Source organism: Vulpes lagopus, chromosome 5 (genome assembly GCF_018345385.1).
Source record: "Vulpes lagopus strain Blue_001 chromosome 5, ASM1834538v1, whole genome shotgun sequence".
NCBI classification, from domain to species: Eukaryota; Metazoa; Chordata; class Mammalia; order Carnivora; family Canidae; genus Vulpes; species Vulpes lagopus.
The window spans coordinates 47590861-47606849 of record NC_054828.1 but is presented as its reverse complement, the minus strand read 5'-3'; the positions used below and the strand labels follow the sequence as shown (position 1 = coordinate 47606849).

Here is a 15989-nt window from a genome sequence, read left to right as displayed (position 1 = left end):
TAAACTCTGTGATACTAAATAGCCAATGATAAAAGCAGTGTTGAGTACGCTGTTAGTTTAAATATGTGATTCACATTGTTGGAGCAGCTCTGAAAGAATGAAGGTGAGGAAAGGGGAAAGGCCAGAGGCTATAAAAAGAAATCTCTATAGAAGATTAAGGTACAGGTATGAGTAGTGGATAAAGGCTAAGAGAAAAACCCACTGAAGGTGGAACTAGGCTGACTGCTTCCTTGTGAGAAGTATGAATGAAAGAAAAGGCAATAATTTAGAAAGATATATATTTGCTCAGTTGTGCTTTCAAGAAAAAAGGTAGAGTGGACTGGAATCCTGCAAGGGTTTAAGAAATAGTATATTTTAAAGTGGCAAAAAGGAACTGTTGGGAATGATGGAAAAGTTCTAATTTTTTATTTTGATGGTAGTTACATGACTGTATGCATTTGCCAAAACTCACACCACTAAAAAGAGTACAGTTTATTATCTGTAAATCACACCTCAATAAACCCTCAAAAAGAAAAGCTATTCAAAAAAAAAAAAAACCCCAGCTAAAATGCTGATTAATCTTATAAGGTTTATCAAAATTGCAATAAAACACAAAAACAAGAATAAGCATCTAATTTTAAACTATTTGGGGGTTTATGTTTTACAATGCTGAAATATATAAGCAAATTGTTTGAGGTATATAGTGAAGCATCTTTTTTAAATTGTGTTTCAATCTTTCACTATTAATGTCTCTCTTAAATGGAAATTGAAGTTTCTGACATCTCTCCAGCAGAATCCAGTGGCTGAGAACCTCAGCCAATAAACAGGAGCCACAATTAAAGAGGCAGATACAGAGACTTGGCATCTGGCTCTAGACTTGGAGAAGCAGACATCAGACATAGCCCCCATATGCTCCACAACCAGAAGACTAGCTACATGCTATAAGCCTATTATTATGACACTCCTATTTTTCTCAAAGCTTTTTTTTCCTAATTTTCCTCCCATCCTCAGAGAAGTCCTACCCTGAGGTTACCCAGGAGACCACCTTAACACCAGGATGTCTTTCCTGAGCCTTCAAGCAAGTTAGATGCTTCCACAGCATCCAATGGATTGCTTTATCACACTATTCTGTAGTTAGCCGTTTCCTCCACAAACTCGAGGCCAAACTGCTGAAGAGAAAAGAAGACTTATTTTTGTAGCCTCAGCTAGTGACTGGCAGAGGCCACTAAGAGTTTCTTCAATGAGATTCAAGATAGTTCTGCATTAAAGAGAGAGCGGACAGCCCGTGTGGTTCAGTAGTTTAGTGCCGCCTTCAATCCAGGGCCTGATCCTGGAGACCCCGGGGATCGAGTCCCACGTCAGGCTCCCTGTGTGAAGCCTGCTTTTCCCTCTGCCTATGTCTCTGCCTCTCTCTCAGTCTCTCATGAATAAATAAAATCTTAAAAAATAAATAAATAAAAATAAAGATGGGGCGGGGGAGAGAGAGAGAAATTCTTAACCTTTATAAGTCATGAACCTCTGAGAATCTGAGGGAAGCCAGGAAATCTATCCTAAAAAAAATATGTATTTATGCAGTTTTACCTATAATTTCAAAATATCTATGAAGGGTCTACAATCCTTGCAAAGACTTCCCAGGGTGAGATGCCTGGTAAACATTCCAGTTTCATCTTGACTACACAGTGGGACAAGCAGAGTCTGCTATCCACATCTCATTTAAAATAAGGAAAATGAATTGCAGTTAACCTTTAAACAATATGAGAGGTTGGAGTACCAACACCCCATGCAGTCAAAAATCTGTGTATTAACTTTTAACTCCCCCAAAACTTACCCACTAATAACCTAACTCTTAACTGGAAGCCTTACCAATAATATAAGCAGTAGATTAACACTTATTTTGTATATGTATTATATATTTTATTCTTATAAGAAAATAAGCTAGAGAAAAAAAATCATAGGGAAAAGAAAATATATTTACAGTATTGTAAAAAAACAAACAAACAAACAAAAAAAAAAACCTCATGCATAACTGGACCCATAGAGTTTAAACTAATGTTGTTCAAAGGTCAACATGGGTTTGAACTGTAAAATATCCCCAAGGAATTACAGGGCAGAAAGGATTGTAGGTAGGCTTGGTCCATCCATCTTGTTTAATATAAAAACTCTCCCAGAACTAGTCTTGTAGGTTCAGGGCTATCATATAGTAAATAAATGTAAATTCCCTTACAGTTGTACCAGAGTTGAAAGTTTAAAATAGGAGAACCTCACAGATATATTCTTCTCATCTGATTATATAAAATGTCTACATAAAAGATAATCTTGGAGACGGTAATAAATAAAATTATCTGCATTAGGCCTTAAAAAACACGAACCAAGGTCCAAAAAGAATCTCTGTAGGTACGGGTTGAACAGGGGGTAATGGCATGTTCCCAGGGCAGTACTACCATCTATACTTATGTTATGATTTTCCCAAGAAACTCAATACTGTGGGACTGGAATGTCCTCTGCTCTGGACACAAGGGCAGTGGTTAAAGACCCTGGTCCAACACAATTACCTGGAGTCTCTCAATGCCAATCATGGAATCGATTTTAAAATGGCCACAGGGAATCCCTGGGTGGCGCAGCGGTTTGGCGCCTGCCTTTGGCCCAGGGCATGATCCTGGAGACCCGGGATCGAATCCCACGTCGGGCTCCCGGTGCATGGAGCCTGCTTCTCCCTCTGCCTGTGTCTCTGCCTCTCTCTCTCTCTCTCTCTGTGACTATCATAAATAAAAATTTAAAAAAAAAAATTTTTTTTTAAATAAAAAAATAAAAAATAAAATGGCCACATATTTATCATTACTAGTTCTGTAATGAAATAAATAAGTAACCAAAATGAAATTAAGAGTTAGAGGCCCAAGATTAGCCTTCTTAGTCACGTTTCCTTCCAGAAATAAAGAGCCCCTATTATATGAAGGTATGTGAAGGAAGGTAGCCCCGGGTGGGGGTGGGGGTGGGGGGAGTTAAATACTGTTGATTTCATCCTAGAATCAAAAGGTAGGGAATTAGTGCTTTAGCAGTACTTGCTAAATTAGTATAAAAATGTTTGTTTAGATTAATAGTTCTATATATTACCAGTTTAAAACTTTTTTTTTTATCAAGGAAAAGATAGATTCTTTGGTATCCAGCCATATTCTTAGGACCATTTCCTTAAATATCACTATTTCCTTTTTGTGGAGTACTTTGACATTCAAGATCTTATTTTTCTTTGTAAACACATAAAACAAGTCTCTAATGGCTATATCACTTGCTGACTACAGTTGGAAAACTTTCACTTGACATAGGATACTCAAAGCAAACCGTCTTGTGTCATATCATGTCAAATCTTTAGCCAAACTATCTCCAGTAAGTCTTTCAAAAAAGATGTGCAAACATTAGCTGCACAATATGATTCATCTTCCAAAAAAAAACCATTATGTATTTTTACTCTGCACACATATACTAACTTTCCTGGATGCCTTATCATTTAAACATACACATTTTAATGTTTTTACTGATAGACTAAGAAAAGATCTCTATTTTATGGAGCACAACAAAAAAATCTGTTGAAGCTAAAGTCACATTATATGATATTCTATATGCCAATTCTCTGCATTAAAAAGAAAAAAAAAGAGCTGAGCCCATATAACTCTTCCCCATTCACAAATAAATCCCCGCCCTTTTGGGGACTTTAAAACAAGAACAATGACAATCAAGTCAACCAGGGACCTTGTCTTCCTATCTAAATTAAAAAAAAACTTCTTGTTTCTTTATCTAGTTCCCATGCTTCTACATCCAACATATAAACTCAAACATTAAGCTTGGTCAGGAATGAGATATTCACAGACTCTCTAGAAAACAATAAAATGGTCAAATGAAACTGTATATGCCAATTGGTCCTTCCTTGCTCTAATCCAAAACACCTTAATACATTTTTATAAGACTTTCTCTTATTTATATAGCTGAATGTCAAGATATACTTTGATTATAACATTTATATAGTTAATATTCAGAAAACAAAGGCAGAGCATTATCTATACCATAACTCCATAAATTGGGTTCTTTTTTCTTAGCCATAATTCAATAAAATATGGACTCCTTATTTTTTTTAAATTAGGCTTCATGCCTAGTGTGGGGATCAAACTCATGACCCTGGGATCAAGAGTCAGATGCTCTACTAACTGAGCCAGTGAGGTGCCCCTGTACTCAATAGGCATTTCAGAAGAACGTGTATGTGCAGAACAAACTCATGGTTGCCAAAGGGGAGCAGAGCGGGAGATACAGGCTTCCAGTTATACAATGAGTAAGTTACAGAAATAAAGGTACACCACATTGAATACAGGCAATGGTATTATAGTAGTTCTGCATGGAGACAGAATGTAGCTACACTTGCAGGTGAGCATTGCAAAATGTATAAAAATGTCAAGAATCACTATATTGTACACCTGAAAGTAATGTAACATTATGTGTCAACTACACTTCAACAAAAAGTTGTTTTGATTTAAAAAAAAAATACATGTACATGCTTACTGACCAGAACTAAAATGAAGTATTTAACATAGTAGGCAAGAGTGAGTAAAATGTGCATGATGTAATGAGCACTTGGGAGACTGAGGAGTCACTGAACTCTACCTCTGAAACTAATAATACACTATATGTTAATTGCATTTAAATTTTTTTAAAAGAAAAAATAAGAAAAATTTAAAGTAAAATGACAACATAAAATTTCAATGCCTACTTATAAGAATATCCTTCAGTCTAATAAGATTTTTAAAAATATTTTTATCTTAAAATTAATCATCTGAACTGAAAAGGGGACTTCATGTCAGTTTCCTGGAGGCCAAAGAAATAAAGAAAACTACTGAAGAACTTCAATAAATAAGTATATTAAAACGGGGTCAGCAAAAATTTTCCATGAAGGCCCAGGACAGAATTCTGTTAGGTTGTATAGACCACATGGCCTCAATTCTCACTCTTCGACTCCACACTGTCACATGACAGTAGCTATAGGCTGTGTTCCAATAAAACTTCATAAAACAAGATGGCCAACTGGTAGTTGGCCAACTCCTATACAAAAACAGAGATACCCGGGATCCCTGGGTGGCGCAGCGGTTTGGCGCCTGCCTTTGGCCCAGGGCGCGATCCTGGAGACCCGGGATCGAATCCCACATCGGGCTCCTGGTGCATGGAGCCTGCTTCTCCCTCTGCCTGTGTCTCTGCCTCTCTCTCTCTGTGTGACTATCATAAATAAATAAAAATTTAAAAAAAAAAAACAGAGATACCCTATAATGACAATGTTTATGAACACAGCTTTGATGCAAGGCTGACGTGAGAAATATTACTCTAAATAATTATTCTCCCACAATACTTTTTTGGTTAGAAGGCTAAAGTATCGCCTGCATTTAAAAATCAAAAACCTGTGTGTACTAAGGAAAGTTGTGTTTTGAGAGGAAAACTGATTTGTGTATAATCTCTATGACAAAAGAGAAAATCTGCAGGGAAGGGGATAAGGAAAAAGGGAGCTAGAAAAATGTAGGGAAGCAAGGTGAACAACATTGTCTCATGATCTATAATCTCAGAACTATTTGCAAAAGTTGTTAACATACAGAGTAACATCTGTGGCCTCAAGAAGCTCAAGACATAAAAGAGCAAATTTATCTTTTGCCTCTGTACTCTGAAACCTTCAACATTAAGGGCATATGGGATTATAAGTATTTTTTTAAAGATGCTTAAAACCTAGGTTTCAAAATTTTTAATGAAGACTTATACTTTTATAAACAGAGAGAAGACTTCACAAATCAAATTAAGCCAGAATTCTATTTACTTAATTCTTTTTCCTTATCAACTCTGCATTACTCTCAGTAATTATCACTACAGGCACACAGCCTCTCGAAAGTGTCTGTGAGAACCTTGTTGGGGATGGTAGTACTGAACTGGAAAAATCCCTAGGTGGTTCTGGTCCCTCCCTCCCTCCCTTCTTTCTGTACCCTGCAATGCCTATTTCAAGAAACCCTTCTTTACATCACAGTCCTCTCTCAAAATAAAGAAACCTCTGCCTCTGCCACTGCTCTTTCTTCTCTCTCTCAAATAAATAAGTAAAATAAAAACAAAATAAAAACAGATAGGTAGATTTCTCACTGGCAAAGCAGAATCTTGAACCTTAAACTGAAAGTAACAAATCTGTGTTCTTTCTTTCAAGGTAGGCTCTATCATCAAATGGTTAAATTTATATAGGAAAAAAACAAAGTCCAAGTATGCAAGCAAGAATTACACCTTTACACCCAGGTCTATCATTAATTAGAAAAATTAAGTTATTTCAGTTAGGAATACATTTCTAGGCAAAAATCATAGTTACTTAAAAGGAGAGAAATACACTTGCCTAAATTTTTCTTATAACTTTAGGCCTATTCCCAGACATTTTTAAAAATCTGACTGAATTTACAAATAGCCCCTTTTTTAAAAACTAACTATCCTAAAGACTTCTATTCTTTTTTGTTTTTCAGGAGAAAATATTATTAATTCTACACTAAAACCAGAAAAATAAATCATAATTCATTCACTAAAGCCAAGGAATCAAAGTCCAAAACAGAAGACCTTAAACACAGACACGCATACACACACACACACACACACACACACACACACAGAGTAATTGGCAAGCAATATATGCAAGTAGATTTTTAATTTCAATATCAAAAATGAGAGACTCCTTTGTTAGGTGGGATTTATTTATTTATTTATTTATTTATTTATTACACTGAGCATATAATTCAGAATTTTTAACAAGTTTAAGAACTGAAAAGCATTTTCCACATACTGGAAATAAAAGCACTCCTAACCAGGAACTGTAAGATTTTCCCAGGAAAAAAATACGAGAGTCTCCATTAGCTTAAGCCACAATAAATGGTATATAAATGAATGCATGGTTATGTTCCAATAAAACTTTACAAACGGTCAGTGGAGCAGCCTTCAGGCAGTACTTTACCAAACCTCTGCTTTCAACAGCATTGTTTTAAAGCCAGTATTGGATTACCTAAGATTGTAGACATTTAAGGGGTGCCCGAGTGGCTCAGTTAAGTGTCTGCCTTTGGCTCAAGTCATGGTCACTGAGTCCCAGGATCCAGCCCCATATCAGGCTCCCAGCTTGGCAGGGAGTCTGCATCTCCCTCTGCTCCTGCTCTCTCTTTCCTGCTCTTTCTCCCTCTCAAATATATAAATAAAATAAATTCTAAAAAAAGATTATAGACATTTAAGATATAAACTATCTGCACACAATTGCTCCACTCTACCAAGTCTCTTCTACCTGCAATGAAAAGTGCTACAAAGCAGCAGACGTCAAACGAGAAAGAAAAGTCAATACTTTACAAAACTTTTCTCTAGACAATAAATGCATTTAGATCATCTACTCAACAAACATTTGCTCAGGACGCATGGTCCCCTGACTTCAAGGTCTAGCATGAAGAAAATACACACATACAATCAACTACTACTCAAGCCAGCTAAGTGCCACATGTACTACCACTAGTACCTGAAAAATGCTTCATGGTTTAACATGTTTCCACATATGTTTCTTAATAAAGCCTCATGGCAACCCTGTAAAATACCTAAGTCACTTGGTATTATTCTCATTTTACATAAAGCTCATAAGTAGTAAAACTAGGATTTGTGCCTATAATACTACTGCATTACACTTCTTCAAAGCAGATCTATGCCAGGGGTTGAAGACAGAGATGGAGGCATTTGGAATGAGCAGGATTTTGATAGGTAAACAGACCAAAGTATTCCAAGGAAATGACATACAAAAGTCTAGAAGCAGGAAAATACAACCTGTGAAATGCAGGCAGGGGAAACAGGGCTATAAAGATGGGTTGAAAGCATGAGGAGAGCTTTAAGTAGATGACATAGCATCTGTACAAGACACTATAGGCTGTGAGAAATCAGATGGTTTGGGAGAGAGAAGGAACATAAATGAAGCTCTTACTGTGTGTTTGGTACTTTGCAAAAGAATTGCCTCATATTCAGTGATGTTAAGTTATGAGGTAGTGTTACAGGGAGATTAAACTTTCATAAATCCCCTGCAGGACTGAAAAGATAGGACTAACAAACAGGAAGGAAAGCAGTAGGCTATCTCTGTAGTTTTGGCATGAGGGAAGAGAATGCAAAGCAATTCCTGTCTATGTCTAAAATGATGGTTCTTATAATATCTCCACAGTACCTCACCCCCAAATTTAAACCCAGGCCTTGAATTACCTTAAATTTTCCTACAATTTATCTAAAACTTACCGAATCTTCTGGAGGTCTCTGTATTTTTCCCCAATCCACAGAAGGCCCCTTTTCTTGCAAAAATCTATGAAATAGCTTCCGAAATCCATCAAGGTCTTTTTTAGTGTGCTATGAAAATAGAAGTTCTTGTTACAACTAGCAAAATGCCTACTATTTAATAAATATACATATTATACATTTAAAACACCTTTCAATGAAATTCTTATACTATGAGAACATGAAGTACAGCAGAGACTTTTTATACCCCCCCACTTAAAAGAGGAAGAGAAGCTAAGAACCACACTTAAAGGAATGCAAGCAAATAATCTTCCAAATCTCCCACCAATATCATGTAACCTGAACACTATTTGGTCCATGAGAATTTCAATAGGTTCTCTATATTTATTTGTCATTATCTTTCTCTACCTCTTTTAAGTGAAAATTAATCTTTACCTAAGGAAAAAGGAATAAAACACAACTAAACTCAAAACATTAAGTACAAACTAAAATTTGAAAATGAAAAGGATGATCTATTGGTTTATAAATATAAAAAGTAAAAATACCTGTCTATGCTGGGAAACTGCTATTATAGCTGACAAAGTAGCATGGTTCTATTAGAATTGGCTCTCTGGAAAAACGCATGCAGCAGGATATATGGTTGATAAACTTCTCACAATTCTAAGTTTTTCTACCCAATGATATTAGAACACAGGACAAATAAAATTTTGTTCTGATTCTTTTATACTTTAGAAACTTCCTAGAATTAAAAAAAGAAAGGACAATGGCTTAACAATGGGCAAATGTTGAAAATCCTTAAGTGTTAAGTAATCCTAATGTTTTTATTGCTCTTATATTTTGTATTTCAGGCTGGATGATCAACAGCAGCAATAGCAACTCAGTATGCAGGTGGATGGAAGCAAAAAACATTGTAAAATCCTTACCTCAAACTCATGTGATGGTGCTGTGGTAAGTATTTTTTCTAGTTCCTTCTTCACAGATAATTCTAGCTCTTGTCGAATGACTTCTTGAAACTGAGAAGCACCATCTTGAGACATGGCTTTGCTAAGATCTTAAAAACATAAAACCACCAACAGAAAAATCAGACAGCCATTCAAACAGCTGGTAAGCTATAAATGATTTATTTCTAGTGTGCCAGCAAATGAGAAGGGCTCAATCCTATGGTGCTATCATCCACTTGAAGGATTTCGGTAGTGTCAACTAATTAGGACTATATAATCATATGGCCTCAAATTTGGTACACCTATATGCATTCCTACTAGTATATCTAAAACACTAATAAAGACTTTTGGGAAGAAGGGGCAGGTGGGACTAAAAGGATTAATCTTCATTTGTGTGTATAGTTCTATCTCTACTAATGTTTCCCTCTTAGCCATCAAAGCTGGAGAAAAATCAGAACTGGAATAAGGGTATATTTTACGGAAATTTCCCTTATGGAACTGCTGCCCGATAAGAGAACCGAAGGGGTTTAGCAACTTCACAGAAGCAAAAAATCCCTTCCCCTCCAGGCCACATGAAAAAATTAAGGAATTCTTTCCATTTTAGAAGGGAAGCCACTCCAGTTTCACATCCCTTACTAAAGAAAAACTGGCAACTCCCAGGCACCTCTATGGTCAAAATTTTCACTTAAAAAGATGCAGGGGCTGCTTCCCTGCTTCTTGTCCTCAATTTCAGCCAAGACTTTTCAGTGTTTATCTGTGTCAGACAAGACTATCAGGGCTTTTGGCATAGCTGGACATCTCTGTGACAGATGGATCTCAATAAAGGTGACTCACTAATGGTGACAGAAATGCCTGAGAGATGAAAACAAAAACAGAAAAGTAGAGAAAAAGAAAACATCCCAGGTCTACCTACCTTGGGAGAAAAATGCCAACACAGGTTCTTTTACATGCTTTAGCCATCTAGATAGTAATTACCTATCTAAATAAGGGATAATCAGACTATATTGTTCACCTTACCCTTTTTCTTCAGTAACTAAGTCATTTTATAAACGTAGTTTTGAAGTTTATGTTCAAACATGTTTTTGACAACTAATCAGTCCTACAAATGTTGATTTAGTAGAATATTTCAATAAAACTAAAAATACTACCTCCTACACACCATAAATATTTTTTTTAAAGATTTATGTATTTCAGAGGCAAGACTAAGGGGAGAGGAAAAGAGGAGGGGAAGAAGAAGGGAGAATCTCAAGAAGATTCTAAACTGAGCATGCTGCCCAACCTGGGGCTCAATCCCAGGACCTTGAGATCATGACCTGGGCCAAAATCGAGTCCCATGCTTATTAATCAACTGAGCCACCAGGCATCCTCACCATAAATTATTTTGTTATCTGGACAGAAGAAAACATTTAAACAGAATTAAAGCCAACATTATTATGTTTTTAGGATACTTTTGAGAGCAGAAATTAAATTATGTAACTCTTAAAGCAATTTATTTAATGTAGACAGCTTCTCCTTCTCCCAAATACCTAAAAGTGTTAACAAATAAGCTATTTAACCTTCAAGCTCTTCAAAAACCTTTTTAAATCTGTTTTCTGTCATGTTTAAACCCAAGAGGAAAAAAAAAAGAAAAAATTTGGTGAGAGCACATAATCTAATCCTAAAATAGCCATTTTTTAATGGTGCTCTTTTTATAGGCATAAACCACAACACAACTAAGTTTATAGACTCCAGTAAAAATTTTAAGTGACCCAAACAGTGGTCCATAAATAACTTCTTTGAGCTAAGAAACACACCTGTGTGTTCCATAAATAACCTAAATGTATGTTTCCACTAGTAAGAGGCAACTTGATTATCCTATGTAAAAATTCATGACAATGGATGAGCATGTTTGCATAACTATGATAGGTAACTAAAAACTCCTGCAGAACATTTTAAACTAGAGTCAACATGACATTAACTATACAAGTTCATCCCTTGGCTGACTTAATTGTATCCTAAAATATGTCACAGTTTAAAATCCCCCTACCCCAAACCTCCTGCCCCAGGTATACCTGGGATATCTCTCCCCCAATCTTTAAGCCAACGCCCATATTAATATTTAAGAAATAATTTGGAAGAAAAATCCACTAAATATAAAACCTCTAAATCAAGGAACACATGAATTCTTTGATTCTGTGTCACACATGGATTAAAATAGATGAAGAACTTTATAATGATTTTTTTTTTTAAAGTTTTTGTTGGGATCATAGACATCTACAGACTTGCTGCTTTGTTGCTGAAGTTAGATCCTGAAAGCCAGCATTCTCAGTCACATTCCTAAAAATTAGCAATGGAAATTTAACTTATATTCTGGACAAATGCCAAAATGAGGTAACAACAAATGTAACTGCAAGGTTTAAAAATAACTATAGTGGCTTCTTGAGATTTGTCTACATGAAAACGTTAAAAAAAAATAATAATTGAACAAACACCCCATCAAGCTTAAAGAGTCCCTCTGCAGAACAACTGCCTATCAATCTACATGATTTAAGGTCAAAACACATAGAAACCATGTCACAATCCTCCCTACAGAGCCAACCTAAGAAGGCTGGCTGAAAGACACATTTAACACTACATGTGATATTATGCCAGCTGCAGGGAGTTCAACCCTTGGAATAAAACAAAAAACAAAAACAAAAAACAAAAAAACCCAGACACAGATTCAAACTCAAGTTGTAACAAATATCCCTAACCTTTATTCCTCCCATTTCTCTGATATAGCACCAAATGCAAACAAAGAACAATTTGTATTCCTTCTAGCCACTACAAATACAAACAGCTAATACAACAAAGAACGTTATAAAGAGCCTATCACACACACACACAGAAAAAAATAAAGAGCCTATCACCTCTTCCACCCTATTCCACTGCTTTTTCCTTCCCTTTCCTCTGGGCAGTGCTACTCTGAAGTTTTGTTTTCTTAGGGACTAAACAATAAAGAAGGGCTTTTAAGGATTAAAGAATATGCAAGAATAAGGACTTATGCTTAATCAAGAAGAAAGTCTATCCTAAACACCTGACACAGACTGGGAGGCACAGAGCTAAAAATCATTTCCCTTAGCAGTGACCTCCTTATCCATTCCTGAGTTTTCTAAGAAAGGTCTGGAATTTCTGGTAGGAAAAGAAGTACGGATTTTAAAAGTTTTGTTGGACTTAAGATTCTCAGGTTACATTTCTGGCAATGACAGTTGTGTTTCTAATGGAAGGTCAATTAAAGAATCTCCTGAATAATACAAGATTCCTAACCTCCCAAAATGTTTTATCCCTTCTCACTTCCTAGCAATAGGGAACTGCTCAACTTTGACAAAGAGTGGATTAGGAATCAAACATTTCATTACTGGGGTGCCTGGGTAGCTCAGTCAGTTAAGCAACCAACTCTTGGTTTCAGTTCAGGTCATGATCTCAGGCTTGTGAGATCAAGCCCTGCATTGGGCTCTGTGTGGGGGCATGGAGCCTGCCTAAGATTCTCTCTCTACCTCTCATTCTGCCTGCCTCCCCCAACACCTGCTTGTGTGCACACTCGCTCACTCTCAAAAAAAAAAATAAAAAGGAAAATGAAAAAAAAAAACAGCTATGAAATTAAAAAAATCAATACCTTGGTCTTAACTCAAAATATTTTTAGAGATGAAAAGGAGCATTTTATCTACCCTCAACATTTTACAGATGAAGAAACTGAGGCTGAAATAGTTAAATGAGTTATCCAAGGTCATAGAACCAGCTAATGCTGGAGCTCAGAAGCAGAGCCAATTTATTCTGAGTCCCATCCCACGACAGTGGGGTGGAAATACCCTGCTCATTTTTTCCTCCTAGTCTGACTCTCTTTAATCCTTGGCACAAAATCAAAAATAACACTCCAAAAGTATTTCTATCAGAATGTCTTCTTACACCCAATGGAACAGATAGGAAACTCCCCTCCACATGGGGTCACTAGAATTGTCCTGGTTGACTTAATAGTCAATTTGGGATAGAACAAGCAGTAACTTTTTTTTTTTAAGAAGTTTTTTTTTTTTTCCTGCCATCTTTATTTCCTAATTCTTCCTTGCTCACAAGAACTAAAATTTCAACATCATGGACTTTCCCCTATCTAACTGGGAGCCAAAAAAAGAAGAAGAAGGAGAAGGAGAAAGAAGGAGAAGGAGAAAGAAGGAGAGAGGAGAGAGGAGGAGGAGGAGGGAAGAAGAAGGAGAAGGAGAGAAGGAGAAGGAGAAGGAGGAGAAGGAGAAGGAGAGAAGGAGAAGGAGAGAAGGAGAAGGAGAGAAGGAGAGAAGGAGAAGGAGAGAAGGAGAAGGAGAAGGAGGAGAAGGAGAAGGAGGAGAAGGAGAAGGAGAGAAGGAGAAGGAGAGAAGGAGAAGGAGAGAAGGAGAAGGAGGAGAAGAAGAAGAAGGAGGAGGAGGAGGAGGAGAAGAAGAAAAAGAAAACAACAAAAGCAACAGAATCAAGTAGGAGACACTCAATCTAACAAGTGGTTGTTTTAATTCAGGTGTTTCATTTCATCAACTAAGAGGTATAGATTATATATCTCTTATACATATATAATACCCTTCCCTGACATCGGCACAAACAAAACAACTTCACATTCTAAAGGACAAAGCACAGGCCAGGGAAAGACTACAGAAGGAATACATGAGCAACAGAGAGGTTAGAAGCTCTCCTCAGGTCACCTCCCCATCCACTACCACTCATTAGATCTATCAGTCCCAACCTTCCTTGGAAACCCACAAGAGAGGAACCCAAAGTCAGAACTGGAGAGCTCGCTTAATCTTCAACCAGGAAATGATTTGTGATGTAAATATGGTAGAGTTCTCAACTCATTTGCAGGGGATGTATTCCAAGACTCCCACTGGGTGGCCTGAAATCACAGGTAGTACCAGACCCCTATATATAGCATGTGTTTCCCTGTACATACAGAGTTATGATAACGTTTAATTTATAAATTAGGCATGCTAAGAGATTAACAATAGGATAATTGTAATGTACGAGAATAGAAGTTACATGAATGTGGTCTCAAAATATTGTACTGTAGTCTGGCTTGTGATGTGAGAAGATAAAATGCTTACATGATGAGATGAAATGAATGATATAGGTAGGCATTGTGGTATAGCATTAGGCTACCGCAGGTATACCTTGTTTTATTGCACTTTGAAGATAGCTTTTTTTAACTGAAGGTCTGTGGTAACCCTGAATTGAGCAAGTCTATCAGCACCATTTTTCCAACGGCATTTGCTCACTTTTGTGTCTCTGGATGACATTTTGGTAATTTCACAATATTTCAAATTTTTTCACTATTTTTATCTATGTTATGGGGATCTGTGACCAGTGATTAGGACGCACTGAAAGTGTAGGTGATGATTAGCATTGTTTAGCTGCAAAATATTTTTAATTAAGATATGTACACTTTTTTTAGCAATACTATTGCACACTTAATAGACTACAGCATAGGATAAACATAACTTTTTAAAATATTTTTATTTATTTATTCATGAGAGACAGAGAGAGGGGCAGAGACACAGGCAGAGGGAGGAGCAGGATCCCTACAAGAAGCCTGATATGGGACTCGATCCCAGGACCCCATGATCACACCCTGAGCCGAAGGCAGACACTCAACCACTGGGCCAGCCAGGTACCCCTAAACATAACTTTTAAATGTACTGGGAAATAACAACAAAACCCCTCATTTGATTCTCCCTTTATTCCAATATTTGTTTTACTGCTGTGGTCCAGAACCAAACCTGAAATATCTCTGGGGTATACCTGTATTGACCTTGGGACGATACGTCAGGAGGAGGATCATCTGCATCTAGACCTCAGCTGACTGCAGGTAAGTGAAATGGCAGATAAGGGTGGACTTAACTTAAACAGTAAGTTTAAAACCCTTAAAATGTATTGATAACTGGAAATAACCATGGATAAAGTTGAGGACATATATAGAGTAGATTTATGACCACTTAAAGCTAACCATCCTCTTTTTGGCTCTCATTGTGGTCCTTAAACTTATTTGTGAATACTCCTCCTAGAAAAGCTTTTCTTCTTTGAATTCTATTATCCAATATTACTCCATACCTTTTGCTACCTCTGTGACCGGCCTCAATATCGAATAACTGGCTCTTTCTTCCACTCCCTGAGTTTCCTACAATTCTGTCCTCAGACTACTTTTCCCCTTAATTATTCCCTTACCGATCTCATTACTGATAATTCTCAAATATGGGCCTCACATCCTGATCTCTTTTCCTGAGCTCCAGTCTCACATTCCCTACAGTCTAGACTTTTTTCCACCTAGATCCTCAGGCTGGGTACCTCAAACTCAACATGTCCAAGTCATCTAAATTCACTGTCCTGCTCTCCATGATATGAACATTCTCTTGGTCAGTGGCAGGTGACCTGCAAACACCTCAGCACAGTTGGCTCTCTGCTCTTTCCCCCCTAACATCTAATCCAATACTATATACTTTAATTGCCACAATTCCATTCATTGCTTCTCATTCCTACCGCTGCTACCTTAATTTCCCTCTCATTTTCACTCTCCTGGTCATAAGGACAGCTTTCTAACCAGTCTGCTGCCCATGTGTCACTCTAATCTGATGGTACCAAGCAGAACTGATTGGTCTCCCTAAGGCTGCAACCCCTATCATATCATTTCTTTTCTTTATTGATGCGATTTGTATTTGATGAAAAATAAATATGAATTCCTTAGATCTGTCTTAAAAAGCCAAGTTGAAATAACTTTTTGAATAGCCA

General features: G+C 36.9%; 1 protein-coding gene across 4 annotated transcripts in view; it reads right to left on the bottom strand.

Moving 5' to 3' along the window:
• The window catches only part of UGP2 (UDP-glucose pyrophosphorylase 2), a 67571-nt gene that overhangs the window by 40399 nt on the left and 11183 nt on the right, over positions 1-15989 (bottom strand). For all 4 annotated transcript variants that reach the window (XM_041755771.1, XM_041755769.1, XM_041755768.1 and 1 more), the window contains exons 2-3: positions 9198-9325; positions 8278-8385 (exon numbers count right to left, since the gene is read on the bottom strand). In XM_041755771.1, the coding sequence (XP_041611705.1) occupies positions 8278-8385; positions 9198-9311 (222 nt within the window). In that variant the 5' untranslated portion in view covers positions 9312-9325. The remainder of the gene's footprint in view (positions 1-8277; positions 8386-9197; positions 9326-15989) is intronic.